This window comes from Xyrauchen texanus, chromosome 8 (genome assembly GCF_025860055.1).
Source record: "Xyrauchen texanus isolate HMW12.3.18 chromosome 8, RBS_HiC_50CHRs, whole genome shotgun sequence".
Taxonomy (NCBI): Eukaryota; Metazoa; Chordata; class Actinopteri; order Cypriniformes; family Catostomidae; genus Xyrauchen; species Xyrauchen texanus.
This window is the reverse complement of record NC_068283.1, coordinates 14,834,101-14,859,749: the sequence shown is the minus strand read 5'-3', so window position 1 is coordinate 14,859,749 and position 25,649 is coordinate 14,834,101. Positions and strand designations below refer to the sequence as shown.

The following is a 25,649-nucleotide window of genomic DNA, read 5'->3' as shown; positions in this document are numbered from 1 at the left end:
AATGCTGCGGATCGGTAATTCTCTAACCTGCAGACTCAAAGTTGCTTTTGAGGCAAGTTTTTGAACGCGATAGTGCTGCTGAAAATTGCTGCATGTCACCCCTCCCTCCTCTGCACCCGTCCAATGACTGCGAACTAAGCGAAATCTTATGAATATTAATTAGGCCCGACTCAAGTTGCTTGATTACCATCCAATGGCAGCGGCTCGTCTCATGATTATTAATAAAACACAGTCGCCTTTGTCCAATAGTTAATCCTACTGGGATTAGTAAAATCGCAGGCGGGCCTCTTGAAGAGGACTGTGGGGGAGGGTCACGTGACGTGTGTACACACTGTGGAGTTCAGCACCTCTCGATTCGTAGTAAGATCATCAGCGTCCTCCCCTTTCCAGAACAAGCTTTGACGGACCAAAGACGAATAGTCTATATGCAACTGTGTTTACGCCACAGTTTGGCGCCCTAATCTATCGCTTTTTTAGTTAATTTATCTTACACGAAGTCCGGGTTGTCTTACTGGTGATAAGGGCGCATTTGTCAAAGTATCCGATGATAAATATCAATGGAAATACAGCAAAACCCGATGCCTCCATAGAGCTGTCTCGGTGCCAAGAACTGGTCCTCTGGTGAGTATCTCAGTCAATACCTCCCGATATCGAGTTGTTGAAGGTAAAAGTTGTTTGTGAAGTAACATGGACCCAGAGGATTGCGTCTGCTGTTATGGGATATATCGCTAAAGCGATCAGAAGCATATTATGTACTTCCTAAACACTTCACTGCGTACTGTGTGACATATTTGTGACAGTTAAACTGCAACATCAGACAGGTTAAACTCAAGCGATGCCCGGATGAAACAAACCAGCGATAATCACGATTTTGTTCAATTCCAGTCCAAGAAACACGTCATTTTAGTTTTTAAGAATATTTTTCCCCACCGTTTGTTGTCAGAAAGTATTTTTTGTCAGTATTTAGTTTCTGAGGTCGTGGAGAAAATAAGGAAAAATTAAATGGTACAACCCTGTACAAGTTCCTCACACTCTCTGTTGATGCTTACGAGATGTTAAAGCTCTTCCAGGCGATGGACAATATCGCTTAAAATCTGTTTAAAGAAATAGTTCACCCAAAAATTTAAATTCGCCCATTTACTCACCCTCATGTCACCCTTGATGTGTATGATTTTTGTTTTCTTCTGCTAAACACAAATGAATTGAGGAAAAACACAAATTTACAATAATATTTCAGCTCTGTAGGGCCATACAATGCAAGTAAATGGTGACCAGAACTAAGAAGCTCCAAAAAGCACATAAAGGCTGCATATAAGGAATCCATAAGACTCCATTGGTTTAATCCATGTCTTTTTAAGTCTTTTTTTTTTCTTCTGTAAATTCTCCTCCCTGCCCAGTTGGTGGTGATATGCACAAAGAATGTGAATCGCCAATAATACAAGAAGAAGAAATCTTAGAAGAGAAAAGAGTGCTTAGTAGGGTTGTTTGAAAGTGGAGATTTATAGTAAAAAAGGACTTAAATATTGATCTCTTTCTCACCCACACCTATCATATCGCTTCTGAAAACATTTAACTACTGAAGTTGTATGGATTACTTTTATGCTGCCTTTATGTGCTTTTTGGAGCTTCAACGTTTTGGTCACATCCATTTGCATTGTGCGGACCAACAGATCTGAAATATTCTTATACAAATATGTGTTTGTGTTCAGCAGTATAAAGAAAGTCATTCACATCTGGGATGGCATGAGGGGGATGAATGGGAGAATTTTCATTTTTGGGTGAACTATTTCTTTAAACAAATTTTCAGTAATATTTAACATCGCCTGGAAGAGCTTTGATCATCTTGAAAACATCAACAGAGAGTGTGAGGAACTTGTACAGGGTGTACCATTTCATTTGCAGCTTCTTAATTTGAGCTTGTTTTTTTTTTTCTTTTTACTAATATAAAAAATCCAGAAGATAGAAGTAATGAAGATGTCCTTGACACTCAACAAAGGTGTTTACCCTATTGGCACTTGGTAATTAATAGTGACTAGCTATGGGAGGAAAAGCCTTAAGTGCTGTAGTGAAAAATATTTACTATATATAACTCTCTCTATATATAATTCTCTCTCTCTATATATAATTCTTTGCTCTTTAAAGCCGCTATTATTGATATTTGTTGTGGGATGAAATGTGTTTGGTTCTTGTCATGTTTGGGTTGTATGAGACAGCGCCACATTATGTGGTAATCAAACATTAATTCCATTCATTGAATGTCAAGGAACCATTCAGCAAATCGAAAAGCACAACCATGTTGTTTGTATTTGTCTGAAGTTGTAAATTCTCAAAAGTTTAGTCACATACGACACAATGAGACACTAGTGTATTTTGCAAAATACCTGAGTACAAGTGATGTTGCTGGGTAGTTGTCTGACATTTTATTGCCGAAACAACCAAAATCCCTAGAGAGGCTACATTACGGTTGGACCAGTCCTTGCAGGACTTGTAAGAGGATGGAAATGTGCCTGAGAGTTCTGACGAAGATCTGAGATGTCATATGAGACAGCTAAGAGAAGCATTCCTCTTTGCCTAAAGACACTGGAGAGTGCTTTACGCACAAGCGTGATCTGGACCATCCAGCTGGACATGAAAGGATTACATAACCTGTTATCCATTTCTCATACAGTTGTCCAGTTTGATCTCACATGTTGTCTTCAGTCCAAATATTTCAAAGGAACAGTTCACCCAATAATTAACATTGTGCCATTATTTACTCACCCTCATGTTGCTCCAAACCCATATACATTTTTTTTGTTCCATGGAACACAAAAGGAGATGTTAGGCAGAATGACACCCTTTTCACTTTCATTGAATGAAAATAAAATACAGTGAAAGTGAATGGTGACTGATGCTAAAATAAATTATCGGTTTGGAACAATATGAGGTTGAGTAAATGGTGACAGAGTTGTAATCTTTGGGTGAATTATTTCTGTAAAGAAATTGAGTTATTAACATGTAAATTAGACTGATCTGATGTTCAAGTTCACACCCTGAAAAACAACAGTGCTCCCCTGAGTTTCTCACTATCCATTGAGCATTGATAAGACATGATGTACGCACTAAAATTCAATGTTCGCTAGTGAATTGCCATGTGCTCCAGCAACAATAACCAAATTGTTCTTTGCAAATCATGCATTAATCAGGAAAGCTCATGCACCAAGCATTTGTTTTTCTTGGTTCAAGCATGCCTAGCAATAAGTCATGCATGGAAAATGCAAACCCCCAGGCTGATCTCTTCTGCCGATGACTGTACTGACAAACAATGACCAAACACGCTTTCCCAAGGGTCAATGAAAATATGCACATGAGTTTTGTGTTTTGCAACTTCAGGAAAGTGTTGCAGGCCTTTCTTACTCAAAAGCACACTGTGATCAGTTGCTCTGCTGCTGGTAAAAATGAAGGGTGCTGAGGGAGGACGAGAGATAGAAACAGGTGGATTTTCTCTTTAAAAAGATAGTTCTCCCAAAAATCTAAATGTATGTCTTTCTACAGTTGAACACAGATGTTAGTCAGAATGACAACCTTAAGCCGTATTCAGGCAGGATTCGATTTCTAAACAACATTTCAGTTACAATTATTATCATCCGATGTCTGTGATTTCATGTACAGATTCAGACAGGACTAAGATCTCCATGTTTATTTTAGTGGTGGGAGTGTCTGTTTTCTAGATGTGGGCGTTACAGAAGCACATTTAATTAATTTAGGTGATAAAATGAACTTATCTTTTATACTTTACCTGTCTAAATTTAAATAACATCATTTTAAAAATACATTTAAATAATTGATTATTTAATTTGATTGAATTATAATTGATTAATTTTGCATTAGAAATTACTCCTTATAAAACCCCTATTAAAATAAACTTCACATGAGTTTATAGAAGTGGCTGCTTATAATAAAGTCACTGAAATAAACAAGACTTAACTGTGAAATATATAAATATAACATTATCCAATTGAGCTGAGAAATAAAGGTGAGTGTATTACCTGATGCTGATTTTACAGTGTCCAGTCTTAGCAGTTTCTGCGGATTGGCTCTCCTTGTTGGTTTTATTTTCTTAATTTGTCGGATTGCTAAAAAACTTTAGTTTTTTCTGCAGCAAGCAGAAGATTGGTGGACATACACACTATTTTAATGTAAGTTTATATAGGTCAATATACATGAAGATATGCGTTGTGAAAATTTTATATCAGCAATCACAGACTGCTTCAAATAGGAATAGATTTCTCAGTGGACCCTTGAGTTAGCTGATAAAACCATAGGTAATTTGCTCTGAAATTTGTACAGAGGTCGTGTGAGAAAAACAGACTTGTCAGATTCAGATGGGATTAAAATCACAAAGTACGGCTGTGAAATACAAATTTCCCTAACTTAAAACTAGTCCAGTCCAAATAGGGCTATTGTATGGAAAAAGATGCACTTAGGATGTCAGTCCCTAACATTCTACCTAACATATCCTTTTGTGTTCCATGGAAGTAAGAAACGCATATGGGTTTGGAACAATGTGAGTGAGTCTGATGTCAGAATTTAAATTTTTCTTGGTGAACTATCCCTTTAATAAAATAGCTTGATGCTGTAGAATGCATAAGATTTCAGCAGTCTTCTGCAACAACCACACTTACAAACAAAAAAATGTAAGTCAAACTTTAATTATGAGCTCATGCGGTGGAGTATCCATTCATTAATATTACATAGCTGAATATGAAATACTTACTTTCATTGAATATTTAAGAGGCACACTTTGATCTCTATACCAAGACGACTATTACTAGCATTTCTGGTAGTTGCATGGTTAGTTTAGAAATGGAAGATTACCATTAACTTAAAAACACTGGGCAACATGTTTTGTGGCATGAGCCTGTGTGGAATAAATTTAACATGCAGTACAAGGCGACTTGTGACATTGTACATTTCTATATGTATTTGGATTTTAAAAGGTATATTTCACATAAAAATTTACATTCTTCTAATTGACTCAGCAAACCTGTATGTCTTTCTCTCTTCTGTGAAACAATGTAAGGGACTGTGGGGACAATGAATAGAATGAAAGTGCAATAAAAGTTCATTGTGACTAAGGCATCCTGCATAACATGTTCTTTTGTAATCCATGGTAGAGTAAATAATGGCAGACTTTTTTTGATGTGAACCATCCCTTTGTAGAAAGAGTAAAAGCAAATTGCATTGCATCACCGTACATCGTAACTGAAAATGCTTGTCTTCCCCCTGTCTGCTTTCTGTTTCCTAACTCCCTTCAGCTGCAAAAAGTTTTGACTGCAAAGTGCTCAGTCCTTTTCTCCATTTGCTATTTGTTTCCAAAACCCTTGCAGCATGCACGCACAAAGCTCAGAAAATGCAGTCATGTGACATCACTCAGGCGATTCTCAGAATTTGCTTTACATTCCAGTGGGGATACGAAGGGTGTGGAGCAGAACTCCTTCCATCCGCCCAGAGAAGTGCTGACGTCTCCTTTCAAAGTGTCAAGTGCATTTAGCTTCACTCCCACAGCACTCAGCGTCCAGATGCATGGGCAGTCAAGATGTCTATGTTTGTGGGTGGACCAATTAATGGCTGGGGTCATCGAGAGGTTTCAGAATACTGTGGAGTGGATGGGCACTTACCGTTGCAGGCGTGCTTGCTCATGTATGTGAGTCTTGAGCTGCAGGCATTAGACTCCCTCTCTAAATGATACGCTTTAAAGCAAGCGTCGGTTCGCTACCATTTGCACCCGCTCAGGAATGCTTCAAACTTCCAGCCTATATACAATGTTATACAAGGCCCTGTTTACACCTCATATTAAGATGTGTTTTGGGTGATCCAATCACACGTGGAGAGGCAAGAAACATCAATGTTAACACCTGGTTGTAATGTGTGGCTCTTTTGACCTCTTGCCAGTGATCGGTTTGAAACGGGACATCACTAAAGACAGGTGCAAACAGGGTTGAAAAGGGTCTGAGATTTGATCATTTTAAACACATTCAGAGGTGGTTGATTGTGGTCAAATGCATTTGATCACATTGATCTTGTAGTGTAAATGCTCCTCCGTTCGAATGTGTACGAAGAACAGAAGAATGCCGCCTACACACCTATCAATTAACAAATGCGCTAAAACAAGAGTTTAAACTTTGTTGGTTACGTGCGACTTTAAAATGCTTTAACCATTTGATCAGAACATTTATAAAAGCAAATACACGCATAAACGCTTCACAAAACTCCTTTGGTGTGTCTGAAATTAACATGCAAGGACACAGATGAGAAGCACATACATATAAAGCTCAGTTAAAATGGGTACTCAAATAAAATAACTGAGAAATCTGCTGTAAACATCATGTTTGTGCTTAGAATAAATGCAGGTATACTTAAGATAAACTGTGTGTGGCATGAGCCTCCACAAGCTGGGAGTCTCCGCAGTGTCATGTACAGTGAGCCACGTGTTAAGATGCGCGGATTGACTGTCTCAGAAGCGGAGGCAACTGAGACTTGTCCTCTGCCAACCGCATTGAGGTGAGTAACCGCGCCAACCATGAGGACCAACTAAGTAGTGGGAACTGTCCATTTCAAATTGGGGAGAAAAAAATTAGTTAAACTGCACTTCTTTTGCACTTTATCATGTAGTGATACACTGACATAATAATTGATGTGTTATCATGAAATCAGAGACCCTTCCTTTGAAATCCCAACAAAAGATGTCAAAAGAGATGCTTATTGCAAATAGGTGTAAATGGTGCTGTATCTCGCTTGTCCATTTGTGACCGAATTGCCAAAAATGCATCTTAATACCAGGTGTAAACAGGACCTGATTTCATGATTACATTAATTCAATCAATACATTCGTTTGTTACTGCATGATAATAAAGAGCAAAGAAGAAAATAATGCACAAAAAAAACGACACTGTTTTTCTCCCAGTTATACTTTCATTTAATCTAAGCAGAAATGTGATGCTTAGAGCAGAATTCTGTTATTTAGTGTAGTACTTACTGTGATTTAGTTGCACAGAAAAGTAAATGCACTTTCTATTTAAATTTTTCCTTTCAGTGGGTTGATTGACAGGTGAGTAGGCATTTTGAACACATTTGAATGGATGAACATTTACACTATGAGCCCAATGTGGTCACGTGCATTGTGGACAAGTGGACAAATCTCACAGCGTTTTGGACCCTGTAGCTGTCTGTATTCCATTTTTACAATTAATTGTGCAGCCTTACCTCGGAAAAATGGTCACTGGCAAAGTAAATAAGGATGCTTTTGTGAAGGTTGCATTTAGCAAGTGAAACTCACCATTGCTGCCCTTATTTGCCCCATTGGTTGCCATGGTCACAGGAATAAGAAAAAGGGACAGGAAGAGGACTGTTTTGAGTGAGAAACAGAAGGGACCAGGTAATGACTAGGTATTGTATGTAGGCTTGATCTATAGTGTTTGCTACAACAGCAGTATATCAAAGTCCTTTTGCAATGATTTTTTGTTCGTTGTTTCTTTCAAAGTAATTCAGGTGGAAAAAAACAGCCTCGAAAGCTTTATAGAGTCAGACATTTACACCTGCGCTTTGGAAACAATGTCTTCACGTCTTGTTATCCCACAGTAATTCTTTTCTCCTCTTCTCAACCTGTAGCCAGCAGGGCCGAGTTTAGATTCCCCTTCCAATGAGGAACACAATTTAGCAATGTAAGCAAGGACAGAGAGCCTTCAAACTGTTTTATTTCCATGCAAGAGTTTACCCTTCTTAAAGTGTTGACGATATATTCTGGTAGTTATATAATGGTTAGACCACAATGTAAAGTGCTGCGTGTACATGCAGTGCTGTTGATGCAAAAACAATTTTTTTTGTTCAGGGTTGCTATAATGTGTAAGTATAAGGTAAAACAGGCAATAAATGAGTTTCTCCACCATCTAACAGGAGCCATGGAGAATTAATCTATGGCTGCTTGTCTGCAGGCCAAAACAGCTGCTCTGTGACTGCGTTACATAAGTCTACAGAGGAACGCTCACTCAACAGTCATTATATCTGTTCTGATGTACTAAGCATAGTCTGGGAAGACTCCAGATTACTACCAAATACATGCTAACACTCTCACGCAAGCCAAGAATCCTTAGTCAGAGAAAACAGGGGAAAAAGTAAATAAATATATTTTCCTTTTTAAGAAGTTATGGAATTATTGGGTTTGCTTTCTCTCTCTCTCTCTCTCTCTCTCTCTCTCTCTCTCTCTCTCTCTCTCTTAACTTTAACCACATTTTTTCGAAAGGTTATTACACACTTGGAGCAGAAACATAGTTTACACAAAACATACAGAAAAGTGCACGCATTTCCAAAACATGATCTGGTGATCATGCTTTATGTGCGTTTTTGTGTTACTGTGGTGGTAACAAACACCCATACTCAAGAGGTCAATAGAGTTACCTTTAAACTTTTGTGTCATTAAAATGTATATGTTATTACGGAGATAAGATGCTATAAATATATTGACTTTCGCTTTAACCTTCTCTTTAAAGGGTAACTAAACACCTGCTCAGAGTCTGACTCCACCCAGTAGAAATATTTGAAAATGCTGGAAAAGTGGGCAGACCCCGGCGGGGATAGAGGGAACGAACCGAGTGCGGGGCTGAGCGGGGGCACCTGAGACTCGTAGTGACGGATTAATTGACAGCTGCTGTCAGACTCTATGTTATTATTATTCCTCACACGGTCGCAAGACGACATGTACATAAATCTGGCGTGGTGAGCTGGAACCTGCTTACGTCAGCTGTCACCGCTTACGTCACGAAGTACCGCAACAGCCAATAGGAAAATTCAACTGCAGTAGCCACCGTTCAACCTGAAGAGGGCAGCACTCAGACGTTTTTACACCATATATTGTACAATTAAAACACTTTATACACAAATGTCAAAAAAATTACTTGAATCAATGACCAGTACTAATAAAGCCCCATTCTTACAGATCATTAACTAAAAAAAGTTGGTTTAGGGTTTAGTTACCCTTTAAACTCTTTAAACACTCTGCAATGACAGTTGCTGACTTGAAAGAGAAACCTTGTTGTTCAAGCAAACAGTTCACACTAATATCCGCTATAGCAACCCTAGAGGCAACGTTGATTACTGGCAAATTTTGGAACGCAACAACAACAATACATGAAATCGAGCTTTCATAACTACAAACGCCTGGTTTCACGTACTTGCACAGTATATGTTTTGGTCTTATAAGGGCCTTATTCATGAAGCATGAGCAGAATATCTGATTATGTGTAAAAGTATGTAAATCGACAATTTACTCACACATGGATTTATAAATGGTTAAGAAGAAATTGCTCGTGTTTCATGAAGAATGGCCATTTTTTCAATAATAAGTAAAGGATAAACTTGAGTCAGTTGGTCATTATCGCAAAATTAACCCCAACTGGATGGGCATCACTTGTATAAAGGCCGATAATAGTGAGTAATGGCTGATTAATTAACTGGCTGACTGTAGAGCATCACCCTTATTGCATAGCTGCCTACCAATAAATAATTAAGTAGTCATGACATAATAATTTGAGTTGAAATTGCATTGTCAGAAGACTTCTGTTAGTGTTTATATAGCAAAAATTATCATCTGACTGTTAATTATCCAATTTCTTAAAGACAATTTGCCAAATAAATAAATAAAAGGTCATGACATTTTTGAGTATTTGAGTTAAAGTTATTTTATTAGCATACTTGTAGAGATTGCAGAGTCATGCAAGAAGTAGGAAAGGTGACTCACAATACCTGGATGATCAGTGATTGTCCCTGGATTCAGAAACATCAGATCGCTGGATGGCGCTTTTAAACAGAGCTGTGCCACAGTGGGTAGTGCACGTGTATAAGGAGCACTTTTCTCAAAGGGATCTAGGTTCGAATCTGTGCTGATCCCAACTTTAAACTCTTTACCTCCCTATAAAAGAGAAAAGCCTCTAAATCCAATAAAATAACAATAATGTAGCCTGTGTGCAATAATAAGCATTACTAAATAGTGATAATACAATTTTTTAAAGAGTTCTCGCATTGTGTTCAGAGATGGCGTTATGTAATTATATTTTAATGAGTGGAGACTGGCTCTCTGCATGTGCCTGTGCTGTGACCTCGTCTTGAACTCTGGCCACACACTGTGCGTCCACTCCACCCCTGACATGCCACATCTCATCCCATAAATCTGGAAGCCTCACAGTCTCAAACCTGAATGATGTCATCCTTTTGTCACTGCATGTACATTGTCACCGCCAAATAAGCCTTGCAGCTGAGCTAGAGGTGATGCTGTTTAAAGCTATTGTTTTATAAGGAAGTATGATGTTGATGTCATACAGTTTCCTCCTGAAACATAAATTTCATTAGCATGTGGTAACTAGGATAAACCCCTCAATTGTTTTTCTGTACAGTGCAATATATTGTGCTGCAACATTGAGTTATGTTCAGTCAGTGAGATGCAATGAAGTGGAAATAATAGTGTTAAATCCATGTATCATTCGTTCATTTCATATTCAATTAGGAATTCAAAATCCAAAAAATGACTTATTTATTAATAATTTATTTACAAGACCAATATTAAAAACAAATAATGACTTGATTTTTGTAATTTCTATTTAATGCTCAAGTTAAAAATAGGAAATTGGAAAAATAGCCATGGGACACTGTGCGTATTGATTATTTGATTCGCACCTGAAACGGCCCTTTCTTCTGATTGGTCAACTTGCACCGTTCAGATAAATTTGTCTCAGTTAATATTAAATTATTTACCATTTATTCTCCCAATCTTGCCACGTTCATTGCATCTGAGCTATCTCTCTCATAAATTAGTCAGACACCATGCCTACACACAACTGTATAATGTTCACTGAATGCAGACAGGGTTTCGTCTTCATGCGATTCAGCATTCGAACAATCATTGCTACGTGAAGCAATTGATAAGAGCGACACACAAAAACATTATTAAGATGTTTTTTAAGATTAATCCCTTGCTCTGTATGCCAAATGTCTTTTCACAGTTATCCTTCTTCTTGCCACTCAACTTATTTATTCATTTATAAATGGCGCTCTCCAGTGCAGTCGCAGATCAGTTGGGCACTGGTGGAGAATCAGCTGGCATTCGCAGTTAGGGTGACCAGACATCGCTTTAAAACTAGGCAGTTCTGATTTTACAAGTCATGTACCGCGTCACGGTGGACTGACAGTCGAGACGGGTGTTTTCAGACCTGTAGCTTGTTTAAATTGTTCCGAAACAGAGGCTAAAGTGTTACAATGTTGCATTTTCTTCTTGGTTCAGTTCACTTTCACAAGGTTTATTTCTAAACTGACCAAAACTGTGTTAATAATTGTCCAATGTGAGCAAACTGTCCTCTTATTGGTCAAAGTTTGTGTGATGTACAGGTATTTAGCTCTTACATCCAAAATACCGGTTATTTTACCACTTAGATCAGCTGACCAATTTCTGCTGAAAGTTTGCTTATGTAAAACCCAAACTGTGGAACAAGCTTTCGCTTCATATCAGGACTGCTCTGAAACAAATTTTTACTCATTTGCTTTTGAATACATTTTAATTATGGATATATATTTTAGGCTCCGGTATTTATCAGTATTTATATAAGGGTATATTATGCATGTTATGTTGTGACTGAAATGTGTATTACAAAGCACTTTGGGTCAACTCCTGTTGTTATAAATGTGCTCTATAAATAAAAGTTGAGTTGAGTAAAATTATATACCTGCATAAATTTGTCAACTGTTACAAATTTTAGTCTACTGTTTATGTTCACTTTTACAGCCAACAACAGAACACTTGTGATGCTTATGAAGCTGAGACATTATTCTTCTCACTGTATCTGCTCCAACGCTGAAAAAATGGTGGATTGTGTGAAGATCACTCTGGGGAGGATCTATGATAATAGGGTGGAGTCCGTCATCAGTCGTGGGGGAGTCACGTTAGAGCAGAAACGAAAACCATTCATTTTGACACACTGTTTTTGATTGATAGAAATATAAGAAAGAGGAGTGGGTGAACTTTTAACTTTGTAGGGTGGTTGTGTACACACACTGCTGACTCACTTTTATGTACACATGTAAAAGTGAATTTTGCATAATAGTCCCTTTTTAGGCAGCTATAGGTTGATTGCTTTAAATAAGTGTTTTAAATTGACATTGCTGTTCAGGAAATATACAGACTTAACAAGACAGATGAACATTCATGTCAGTGAATTATAACAGCTACAACTGTAAATAAAAAATTATTAATAATAACAAATAAATTGGAAGATAATATTACACTTAATATATAATATAAGACAATAAGAATTTACATGGCAGCAAAGAATACTAAATTCTAAGCTCAAATCATTCCGACATCCATGTTTTTTAATGGGAGTACATGGGAGCCTTTACCTACTCGTATATGTGGCAGTTTTGTGTGCCTTTTTTTATCTGACAAATGTGAAGGCTGTGTAAATGCTGATTTTAAATTCACTGGTTGAGCTTGTGAGAGAGGAGCATTCATGATCTTTTGCATAATTTCCATGATTTGCAAGTCCCTCACACCTAAGCTCCCAGAGTGGGGTAAAGTTATTTTTAGGTTCAGTATTTTTTGGATTTTCATGGGGTGGAGTTTTTGGACTGTCCCTTACGCACCATAGGCAAATATCCAATGAATATCAAACCTAAAACTAACTTTACCCCGCAGTTAAATGTAAGCCTATGTCTTTGCAATGTAGGCATGTGCTTCAATAGTATTATGAATGTATGGTTATTTTCGTCATCTCATTTAAAACCATGCCTTTTCAAACCGGAGCAATGTCAAAGACATCAGGTTTATGTGTAGGGCAGTCTGATAAATCTAGCTTCTTGATGAGAGAGATAGCTCAGCTGCAATGAACATGGTGAGTTTGGGAAAATAAATGGTAAATAATTTAATATTAACTGAGACAAATTTATCTGAACAATTAAACAGCAGATAACTTTTATTCTGTCTCGCAGCATTGAGAAGACGATGATGCAGGTTGACCAATCAGAAGAAAGGGGCATTTCAGGCCCACCCTTATGTGCGAATCAAATATTTTAGCCATATATTAGTGAAATCAAATAATCAAAACACAGTGTCCCATGGCTATTTTTCCAATTTCCTATTTTTGACTTGAGCATTAAATTGAAATGACAAAAAACAAGTCATTATTTGTTTTTTTGTTTTTATATTGGTTTTGTAAACAAATAAAGTTTTTAGTTTTTTCTGATTTAAAACTCCTAATTGAATATGAAATGAACGAATGATACACGGATTGTGTTAGTCCAGATATAATGGGCATGCCTTGCCTCTGTCATTTATGTGTGGTTTAACTTGCTTTTTTACTTGCTGTGGTGATCTGAAAGAATAGCAAGGAGGTTTTTTGCCAAAACGATAACATTCAAACACCTGGAATGAATAAAAAATGCGAAATTTTACATTTCGTTGGTAAAGTAAGTTGTACAAATTAATTTTTCCGCATAAAAATGTTACCATTAAAAAACTAAATAAGTAGCACTTTTGATTAGTAAGTTTGAAATGAGATAAAGACTCCAGTCATATCAGTGGCCTAGAAAAAGTTATTTTTTATTCTGCCAGGTGGGTCGCCCCCTCATGGTGGCCGCCATGTTGAGAGTACATCACCAAGCGTGTCTTTCAATTTGTTAATAAGCACAAACTTTAGACAAACTTAGTATACCTTAAGACTCTAACTTCACATGAACACCATGGGTGGTCCTCCATAGGAGCTAGTGGGGCTGCAGAGGCTAAGGCCAGAAAGATATAGTTTGCATGCACAGAATTTAGAAGTAAGCGTATGCAGTTGTTATTAGGAAGGTCATTTGCTATAAATATATTGGCTGTAAAAACCTTCTCAGTAATATTCTCTTAAAACTATTGCTCTGCCACGAAAGTTGCTTGCTTGAAAGGGAAAACAAATCTCTACTATATCGCTTGTTGCTGCAACGTTGAGAATGCAATGCATACTTTGAACAATGTACAAAATCGAGCTTGCGAAACAAGAAGCGCCTGTGTTCACGTACTTGCGTAGAGTATATTTTAGCCTTAATGCTGTCGAATTGGTTGCTTACAAAGATGAATAGAAGCCAGCGAAATATAAACATGTCATTACTTAGTGCAGTAAAGCACACTAAAATATTTACTAAAGGTAAAAACTTCTCTTGCCATAAACTTTTATTACTCTGCAAAATAATTTTGTCAGTTAATAAATGCATTTTATTTCAAAAACCAAAATATTGCATTAATGCACTTCATGTGTTCTATGTTGCAGCTGATTTAGAAAGACAGAGAGGACACTTTTGGAAATCTAGCAATGTGGAGCTGCATGGTTTACAATGAGACAAACGACAGCGTGGACCTCCGGCTCTGCCAGGACCTTGGACTCATTCTGTCCGTCTTCTCTCTGGTGTACCTCATTGTCTGCTTTCCAGTAGGGTTTTGCTACAATGTCCTGCTGGTGGTGGTCAACCTTTCCAACAAGGTTACCATGACCATGCCTGATGTCTACTTTGTGAACATCGCCATCGCTGGCCTGGTGCTCAACCTGGTGGCTCCGGTGGAGCTGTTGGGTCCCAGATTTACACGCTGGCCCATGTGGGAGTACAATAACGAGATCTACATCACCCTCCTCATCCTCTTCAACATCTCCTCTCTGGTCATCATGTACTCCACCACCTTGCTCAGTCTGGACTATTACATTGAGCGGGCTCTTCCACGCACCTACATGTCCAGTGTTTACAACACCAAGCACGTTTGCGGCTTCATTTGGGGTGGCGCTGTCCTTACCAGCTTCTCTTCGCTGCTCTTCTACGTGTGTAACCACGTGTCCACCAAGATCATTGAGTGCTCCAAGATGCAGAATAAGGAGGCTGCTGATGCCATAATGATGTTCATTGGGTACGTGGTCCCAGCGGTGGCCGTGCTTTACGCGTTTGTGTTGATCCTACGCATCAGGAAGGAGTCCACCCCTTTGGACCAGGACTCTGGGAGGCTAGACCCCTCGATTCACCGACTTCTCTTGGCATCTGTTTGTATGCAGTTCTTGCTCTGGACTCCATATTACATGACCTTACTGGTGCACATGGTGGCTGGAGCTCCTGGGAGCCATTCCACCCGGCAGCATGTCACCATGTACTCCTTTCTGAGATGCATATCTGAGTTGCTCGCATTCTGCAGTAGCTTTGCCATTCCCCTCATGTACAGGCAAATGAACAAGAACTTCTCAGTTAAACTCCAGCGGCTTCTAAAGAGTCTGCACTGCAGGGACCAGTCATGTCCTCATGAACACTCGGCAGTACAACAGGTGGTTACATGAGGGCTTCTGTCCAATCAGACCTGCCTCTCCCTCACTGGCACTTACTACAAAAGCCACAGAAGTCTAGCTAGTGCATTAACCTGGATATATTGTGTGCTGAAAGGAAGTATTTTCCTCACCACAAGGAGTGGAATGTGTCTCAGTGAATTTGTGGAACCTCCATGACACTTAATGACTTAACATTATTTGTCCATCTCTGTGGTGAATGGGCGACAGAGAAGAAACCACTAAGTGCTGTTTTCTTGTAAGCTACATCTATTCTCTGGAACTGGCTTCTTGGGCCTGGGGAAAATCTCAACCCATCTAATGACCCTTTCGGTAAAGGGGGAATAGTGAATTTGTGTAATGTGTGTAATCTGTTACAGGATATGCTGCATAGCCTTCTAATGTAATGCTTTTAGACTAACCTGTTCCCATTTAGCTCAAGGCCATGTCTTGCCCCAGACTTTCTGTTTGTGATCCACGACACATAAGCTCTTCAGTCTGGATTTCGTTTTCTGGTCTCACTTTCCATAAAACCTCACTGGCTAGATTGTAGACGCTAGTAAACGCAATGTAATTACCTCAATTTCACACACCAATGGGCATTACATTGGAACAATGTAACCAACTTTTACAGCACCCAGAAATAACTCAATGAGGCTGATATCAGGTAGCGGGAAAGATGTGTGTATGTGTATCAGTGGTTGTGTGTGTTTGTATGTGTGTGTTCTTGAGTGCTTGCTGCTAAGATTATGTGCAACATAAATGCACAGCTGCTCAGCCATATTATTACCAACAAAGAGAATCTAAAATAGAAAAATCTGTATAGCTCACTGAGAAAAGCTATTGGAATGATCCACCAGACAATGGATCATAGTTTTTTTGTCAGCTAGTTAGAGATGTAATTGCCTTTATACAATAACTTTTCAATCATTAGACTATTGCTACTGTAACCATTATCTGTGCACCATGACAAAATAGTTAATAATTCCAGAACATTTTGTGCCCAGTTAATCATTATTTGAATAGTGATCAAAGTTCTTTTGATACGGTCAAACATATTTGAAAGCAAGCCAGATATTCAATTAGATTTGCATGAACAGTTGCTTAAACTTGTACTAAAACATACGGTTAATGATTTCTGCAAGTAGTGATCAGACTTTAAGCAGATTTTAACAGCTGAAATCACATTGGGATAACATTTTATTCAAGTTCAGAAGAAATAGTCTTTATTAAAATTTGTTTGCATGATTGATTTCATTGTATGCATATACTGTATAGAGATATCCATAAATGCTCTCAAAATGGGGGGAAAAATCATAGACATTTCAGGAAAGAAATACAAGGAATCGCACCGATGAAGCTAGTAAAATGGTGTCTTTATCGAAAATGTCTTTACACTTTTTTTCTTGGTGATGAGCCAGCGAATGCGAAATTAGTATATATTGGAGAGAAAGCACTGTATGTGAATGGAAGATTTCAAGTCCCATTTAAATCCACTTATGTAAGCAAGGGTCAGAATGTATTTAAATTCATGAAGGGGAATAAAAACAGTGAACCCTCAATCATAAAACATGAAAACAGCAATTGCAATATTACAGCTGTTGTAAGCTTGGTAATGCCAGTATGTATAATATTAAGAATGTGTATATATTGTACTTCAGAGATTTACTGTAAAGAAAAAGAAACAGATATGCCATTTTAGATTACAGTGTTATTTTTTCAGAGATTTATTTACATACTAAAGTGTCAGTCATCCTCTGTCCTATACTGCGTCAAAGACTTCAATAAACTAACATAAATATAATATTACTTGCCTTTTAATTGACTTCCCACATCTAAGAACAGCTTTCCAAATAACAAATGATGCTTCAGTTTGTGTCAACAGGTATGGATGACTACACTCACTCACTCACTCACTCATTCATACCAAAGAAAATAAAATAATTATGGCTTAGGTAACAGATGCTAAAACATATTTTTTTCTTGCTCGTTTTGAGCCTCAGAATATTGCCAGGAGCAGAAACCACACTGAACTGTTCTTTGGCAGAATTAGTTTGTTTAGCTGCCCATCTGCAAGAAGAAAATACCACATATATTGGTACTGTGAAAATGTGCTTTTTGCTTGTTTTTCTTTTGGAAACTGTGATACTTTTTGCAACACGTGTTAAAGCATATTGAATATTTAGCCACTTCATTAAGATTTTATTCAATAAGAGTAGATTTGAAACAAGAGTGCTGGTTCAAATAATTTATTAAAGTTAAGGTGTGTGTAACTTGTGGAACCAAAAGCAATTGCTAAATTTTTATTGTTTTAAAACAGATCTCCTTAAAAGGTACTTTTCCACACAGGGATTTTTCCATCTGCCTTTGGTCACAAAAACAAAACGTACCACCCAAACTCACGCCATTGGCTGAGCAAATGTTGCTGTGTCGTGAACGGCCGGGATAAAACAAATGCAGGTGTCTCCTGACCTCCTCACACATGCGCTCTTGACATGCATATCAGCTGTTGTTGTTTTTACCTTTGTCTCACTTTATTTACCAGTGCTTACATCTTCTAGCATTTGTTCTTGACAGCAACGGCTCAAATGTGAGTGTTGCAACCTTGTTGATCCACTAATGCGTGCATATAATTCCAGGTGCATGCGCATTCTGGATTGAAAAATCGGGCTGCACGTGTTCAGTGATCACGCACTCTGCTGATGACAAGATTTGCATCATGTACGCGAACGCTCAGTGGCTGACCGAAGTAGACTTTGGGCTTAAGCTTTACTTGTTCTAAACCTGGAACTTTCCTTTTGGCGTTACATACAAAATACAAATATCTTAGTTTAAAGTTTAAACAGGAATACACACTTCATGAAATAAGCAGACTACCTCATAGTTAAAATGTACATAACCCCCAACTGTTTCAAATTACATTTACCGAGCGATTCGCATAGCTGTGCTAAGAAGTCGTTTTGTGCCCGCAGAATAAAAGAACTCACCTGGGTTTTGTTATTATTCGCAGAGTGGGCACCTTGATTCAGCAGAGTCAGCGGTATGTGCATGTTTGTGTGTGTGTACCTTTGGAATCGAGCAAGCCGGGTCAGAGTGGGAGTAAACCGAGGGGCCCCGTTCAGGCCTCAGCACTGTGTGCAGTCTTTCCTAAGTGCCTGTGGTGTCCCTAAACCAATCCGCTAAACCCCTGTGAAAGGAGTACATTGTAGACATCCCCAGCACTACATATCTGCCTGTAACAACACAAGAACAAGACAAGGACGCAAATGGGAAACACAAACAATTAGGTGTAGTTTGATATAATTCTCCTGAACTTTATCACTTAAAGGAATAGTTCTCCTAAAAATTATAATTCTGTCATCATTAACTTACTCTTGTGTCGTTCCAAGCTCATATGACTTTCTTCTACAGAACACAATAGGAGATTTTAGGTAGAATGTTGGGAATACTATCTGGCACAAAATAATAATTAAAAAAAATCTTTACAGACATAATATGTGTTTGGGGTATTTTGTAAGTAGATCACTCAGTCAAACTGTTCTTGACTGGCCACATTTGTAATTACTTTAGAGGGGCTGAAATTTGAGCTTAACCAAATGAAGGCACCACTGCATTAAGGACAACCCTTTAATCTACTTTGAAGGGGAACCTTCATAATCATTCCACTGCCGCTGCATGCCTTCTGTTCACATGTGCATGTTCAAACTCTTGCTTTAACCGAAGCATGCTAAAAGGGTTCAGTGTATTGCACACACAACTTAAACAAGTCACAGATATGCTCGATCTGCCAAATGTAAAACTGTCTAAGCACAGATCTGCTGAGCAGTTTGTTTTTTTTTCTTTTTTCTTTTGTACATCTGGATAGCATAGAGTTGAATGCCATGGATGCTTCTCTCAATTAATAATTCATGAAGGGCAAATCAGAAATGAATTAAACTGTGTACTTCTCAATCACAAGCCATAATCAATGTGCATTCTCTATCTGTAACACATTTTAAGTTCGAAATTCTGTCATAATTTGCTCAATTCATATCGTTCTAAACCTTTATTTCATTGAACACAAAATTGGAAATAATTTGAAGAATGTATTGGCCACTATTGTTCATGCAATTAGAATGAATGGGGAGTGGAGCTTTCATACTTGTGGCCCATCCGACTTGAGCACTATTACAAAAATCAGACCAGATTTAATACAATTATTCACAAAATATTTTGACATATAGTTTTCTAGGCGAGCGTTGATGAGAAAAATATCATCTAACTATGTTCGATTTGAGAGTGAATTGTTTAGACTGATCTTGTGAACCGGATCATACTTTTCATTGAAAGGCTCAAACAAACTGGAAAAGAACGATTCATTGGCGAATGAGAAAATTCACGAAAATTGTGCCACTTTTGTGTGTGATATTTCACTTATTCACTAACCACCTGCAATCTAGTTCAAGCAGGCCCAATTAGTACTGTGTCTTGAGTATTTTAATTAAGACATTGACGTTACTTTCCACGTAAACACACCTCTTTTCTGTGTAAATTAGGCTCATTGTAAATTGCAATTCATTTAAAAACTCAGTTTACATTGCACTGTTACCACCTGTGGAAAGCAGGTGGATTTATTTTCATTTGTGTTCAAAGAGCGTTGTAACCTGGCAGTCTAACCAGATGCTCGTCGAAGTCTTGCGCACTTTTGTCATGTTAAAGAAATTATTCAGGTCATGGGAGACTGTGATGGTCTGCAGCTTTCTTCTCTATATTTCTTCTCTATATCTATTACCAGCAAGATAGTTATGGTGCTGTGTAAATTGTGTTCAGCACAGATTTTTATGGATGTGTTTTGCACCTTTAACTGATCTGCATCAAAATGTAATTATTTATTTATTTTTGTGGAATGGGCACTAAACCAGTGCAGACACTGCATGCAAATAAATAGCACTTTTACAGGATGCAATTCATTCTTAGTGAATCCCTCCAGTCTCCATTCATTGCAAGCATGGAAAAGAGTGAGCAATACAATCTTCAGAGTTTCTCCTTACGTGTTTGAATGATGAAAGGAAGTCACACATGTTTGGAATGCCATGAGGTTGAATACATGTTTATAGCATTTTCATTTAGGGTGAACAATTCCTTTAAAAAAGTCTTTACAATCAACAAACATGCTTTCTAGAAACAGGTGGACGAGATGCTGAGTTACTTCCTCCACCAAATTACTGAAGCATCACCCCCTCTCTCACAAAGCAACACATGAGAGTTCAATATCCTGTTGCTAATACCCTATTATGTCCTGTCTAAAGAGAAACCCAGTTAAGTCAAACAACTGTGGCAGTTCTTATTATCACTGATGCTGAAACACCCCCGCAGCATGTTTGTTCTCGTAATAGCACCTCTCCCTTGACCATTCCAATTCCTTAAAAAAAAAAACTTCACAGTTTCTTAATCTGAAAGGCTCTTAATAATTAGCTTGAAATCCGCCCACCACACAAGCAGAATGTTTGCACAATGAATTTAAATCCCATGTATTGGGTGACTGGCCCCAAATAACGTTCTAACTCCAGACATGAGCTCAATTTACCCCTAGGAAGCTAGGGTCACAAATGTTCTCTGGTCTCGTTTCATAGTAAAATCGTGCTGAGCTTAAAAAGTAATTGTTTCACAGAGTGGGTGAGCCCAGCTCGAATCAGCTACAGAACACAAGACCACCAAGGTTGCATGCACATTTGGTTTGTCGCTTAAAGTTCTTGCTGTTTGAGTTGGCTCCCTCCCAGAACTTTCCCAGAAAATGAGGACAACAATTCCTTTTACAGGGTCAGGGTCAAATGTAATTGATTCACATAATCCTCTGCAAAAACATCAGATCCTCACAATAATAGAACAGAACCTTTAACATGACACCAACATGGGGGAGAATCATGAAAAGTAGAAGAAGAAAAAGAAATTCCAGACAATCACAGCCAGGCAGAAAGTGAGATTTTTTTTTTTCTTTTTAGTGGCTTGACCAGGATTTTAAAATGTCAAGTGTCTGAGGTTTGACCCCTTTTTCTATGAGTGTGACATCCTAACAAATGGGTCAGGAGCTTTGTATTTACATGTCTGATCTACCCAACCCACCTCTAACTATTTTAACCATGATAAGCAGAGAAATTCAGTCATGGGACCCAGAGTAACCTCTCTTTAGATCATTTTACTATTTTTCCACCAGAGATTTCCAACCTGGCTTTATGGCAAGTCGTAAAATTAGTATGAGATGGTGAAATCATAGTGAATGCAACAAGTTGGCATGTGTAAAAACAAGAAATTCTAAACGAAAGTTCAGGAAAAGCCCGATCATTCAGACCTGTCAATCTCGCCAGTTTGTCGCTAGTCGAGAAAATATGGCAAAAATTATGTTTGTTGATTGGTTGGTCTCCATGCAAATAAAAGTTGTATCTTTTTTTTATACAACAGTTAGTTCCGGTCCTTAAATCTGATTGGACGAAACACGTTCCATGAGAAATGATCTCTCATAACATCAGCACTCGGACGCTTCACTGTTTGTCTAACTCTCCTTGTGTTTGTGGTGTTCTAAACTAAAATGTAAGAGTAGCACAGATGTGTAAAAGAGCAACAGTGGGTGTGTGGTTTTTTTTTCACTTTGACATTAAAGGTTTTGGCCAGCAGGTGGCGACAAAATACAATCTTCATGTGTTATGAGCCAGTTAAATTTGACGTGCATTGAGTCAGCGCCCGTCAGTAAGCGAACGGTTTCTTTGAAGTTATCGTTGTTGTCTCTCACTCAATGATCACTCAGATTACTACTACACTACAGCTGGGAACAGCTTCAGCATTAGGTTTATCACAGCTGAAAAACACATCCAACGGAGTAATCACACATACTCAGGACACATACCTGATTTTCACCATTGTGAGGAGATGTAACAACATGGTGGAGGAGAGAACGATTTCTATAGTGAATTACTAGTGCACCTGATATGCTAAATACCCTCGATCGGATGGCTATTTTTACACAGAGAAAATAGGATGTATTTGATCAAAATTCCCATTATCTTCAGCAAGATGACACTACTGCACTACTGCACTACACTACAGACTGGGAGGCGTGACATTCGCAGGTAATCCCACAAGTTCAATCGCTCTCACGCTCTCTCTCTCTCTCTCTCTCTCTCTCTGTATGGGTAACCCTTTACAAAATATCATAATAATATCGTATTGACACTCATAATCACACACAGTTTGTTTCTGTCACAACGTGTCTTAACCAGAATCAGGATCAGCTTTATTGCCAAGTATGCTTACACATACAAGGAATTTGTCTTGGTGACAGAAGCTTCCAGTGCACTACAATACAAAAAATCTATAAAAAAAAAAAACAGCAGCAAGACATAGATAAAATATATATATATATATATATATATAATTATACATATACTGTACATACATACATACACACAGACACACACCTTCATACATCTAAACATCTATACAAATCTAAAACAAATCAAATAAAGTACAAAAATACAGTAAGGCAATGTAATGGCAGAAGAGGTAGATGTGTTAGATAATATAAATAGACTTAAACTGTGTGTTGCACATAGTTATTGCTCAATGGGACAGCTTTAACTGTTCATGAGATGGATAGCCTGAGTGAAAAAACTGTTCTTGTGCCTGATGATTCTGGTGTTCAGAGCTCTGAAGCGTCGGCCAGAAGGCAAGAGTTAAAAAAGTTAGTGGGCTGGGGGTGTGGGGTCCAGAATGACTTTTACAGCCTTTTTCCTCACTCTGGAAGTGTACAGTTCTTGAAGGGGGGCAGGGGACAACCAATAATCCTCTCAGCAGCTGAACCAAACCAGACAGTTATTGAAGAGCAGAGGACAGACTCAGTGAATGTGAGTAGAACTGTATCAGCAGCACCTGTGGTGGGTTGAACTTTCTCATCTGGCGAAGGAAGTACAACCTCTGTTGGGCCTTTTTCACAATGGAGTCGATGTGTATCTCCTACTTCAGGTCCTGTGAGATGGTAGTGCCCAGGAACCTGAATGACTCCACTGCTGCCACAGTGCTGTTTAGAATGGTGAGGGGGGACAATGTTGGGGTGTTCCTCCTAAAGTCCACAATCATCTCCACTGTTTTGAGCGTGTTCAGCTCCAGGTTGTTTTGACTGCACCAGAAAGCCAGCCGTTCAACCTCCTTTTTATATGCAGACTCATTGTCATCTCGGATGAGGCCGATGACAGTGGTGTCGCTCTGCAAACTTCAGGAGCTTGACAGAGGGATCCTTGGCGATACAGTTATTGGTGTAGAGGGAGAAGAGTAGTGGGGAGAGCACACATCCCTGGGGGGCACCAGTTCTGATTGTACAGGTGCTGGAAGTGAATTTCCCCTGTCTCACAAGCTGCTGCCTGTCTGTCAGAAAGCTGGTAATCCACTGATAGATAGACATGGGAACAGGGAGTTGGTTTAACTTAGTCCGGAGAATAGCTGGGATGATGGCGTTGAAAGCCGAAATGATGACGTGACCAGACGTGATGAATTTAAGCTTTTATCCTAAACAGCCATGACAAGCAACAGGACATTTTATCGATCACATGATTCTATCCAAAGTTTAACTGACTGACAGTTTGGTGGCGCCAGGACACTGCTGGACTGTTTTCTGGTTCTTGTCGCCGTAAGAAGCAATATAAACACCATTGAAACGAGTGATCCAGATGGAAAACAGCAAACATTTTAAGTGCTGGTTGGAGTAAACTTCAGGCTCAAATTGTGCAGTTGTTGGCTGTCATAACAACTCAAAGTATATAATGATATCAGAGTAACTAACCTCGGGTCATCGGCTTCATGCCATCTACCCACTCAGGTGAGGCACTGTCAAAAGACAATTTAATATGCTTGAGGGTGCATTGCAAAATTATGGTGAATCAACCAAGCTCCCCCCTTTCCTGCTAGGATGGTGAAACGAGAGAACCTATTGTCCACCCTTATGGTCAAAATGCCCCAACCCCAAAGAACTCTCTTAGTACCGGCCCTGGGCTGGGTGCCATACTGGGTAGCCCTGCCCACTGTGAACTTTCATCGGTCTGATTCAGTAATCCATATGAAGCTCCATTAACAGGCGCAGATATTGCCCAACAGACACTTTGACAAGAGTTTACATGTACAGTATCTCTTAGTACAGCATTATTACCCTCAGATTAGATAAACTACTTTCTCTTTTAACAGTGCGTCAATATAACACAGTCAGACTCTCAATAGCACACATTCCTCTCAGAGCAAGATATCGATTATTACAGTGATGCATAAATGTGGGCAGCTCATTGTTATTGTTTTCCTGCACTTACTGTGGTCCCAAATGTATTTGAACAATTATTCCACATCTCATATGTATGAATGCCTTTGCATTATATAATAAATTGTTGAGCCATGGTGCTTATGTGGGGTAATGCACTGCAAAAAAAAATAACTTATAGTATTAATATGACTTACAGTATATACAATATCTTACTCAGTATATTTGTCTTGTTTTCCAGTAAATTTATCTAAATATCTGTGAAGCAAAACACATTTACTTAAAATCTAATGCAGACATATTATAAGACAATTTAGCTTTTCAATTAAATATAAATATCTAAATATATATATATAGTCTTCTTTTTTTTTTTTTTTTTGGAAACATTTAACAACTTTGTGTGTTACCTTTTTTTTGTCTTTACTGGTAAATGAGACAAAAATACTGAGTACAAATTTATTTTTATTTTTTTGTAGTTAAGTTCGGCTTGTGAAATATCTCTTTTCTCTGAATCATTTCCAGTGCTCTTACCATTGTTTCTACTAATAAAGACGTCAAAAAGGCCAAAATAATAACTCATCAATAAGAATTCATCACAAACAAAGTGTGAGAGGTTAAAAAAGAGTGTTTACTTGCCACCCATATCCCAGGGGTATTGTGGTGGCGTACAGCAGTAGGGTGTCAGGCATTGTGTTTTGCTTCTTGTTATTTAGGAAACAGCTGGACCACAGAGTTGTGCTCACCCCTAGGCTAGCTCTGCTCTCACAGGTGCTGGATCTGTCACAACAATCTCTGCACTGACTCACTCTAGTCCACTTACCTCTTAAGTGCTTGTCTTTGAGAAAGCTGGTGCGCTTGTGTCTTGACCACTCAAATTAGCAACTCACTAAACCACTGCCCAAACCATTAGAATTTGACAGTATAATGTTACATAGTCCCATTTTTGTTTTCTCAGGGAATTTTTTTCTTGTTATTAATTTCACCAGAAGAAGGGAATTTCTTATTTTATTACTTTTTTTTTA

The 25,649-nt window shown here is 38.4% G+C and overlaps 1 protein-coding gene across 1 annotated transcript; it reads left to right on the top strand.

Moving 5' to 3' along the window:
- Positions 1-350: 350 nt before the first annotated feature.
- LOC127647695 (probable G-protein coupled receptor 146) lies at positions 351-17,147 on the top strand. The gene is made up of 2 exons (XM_052132115.1): positions 351-621; positions 14,325-17,147. The coding sequence occupies exon 2, from the start codon at positions 14,367-14,369 to the stop codon at positions 15,366-15,368; it is 1,002 nt and encodes a 333-aa protein (XP_051988075.1). The 5' UTR covers positions 351-621; positions 14,325-14,366; the 3' UTR covers positions 15,369-17,147.
- The last annotated feature ends 8,502 nt before the right edge of the window (positions 17,148-25,649 follow it).

What these genes read in the sequence shown, in the direction of transcription:
- LOC127647695 (XM_052132115.1), top strand. Translation starts at nt 14,367, where the DNA reads ATGTGGAGCTGCATGGTTTACAATGAGACAAACGACAGCGTGGACCTC.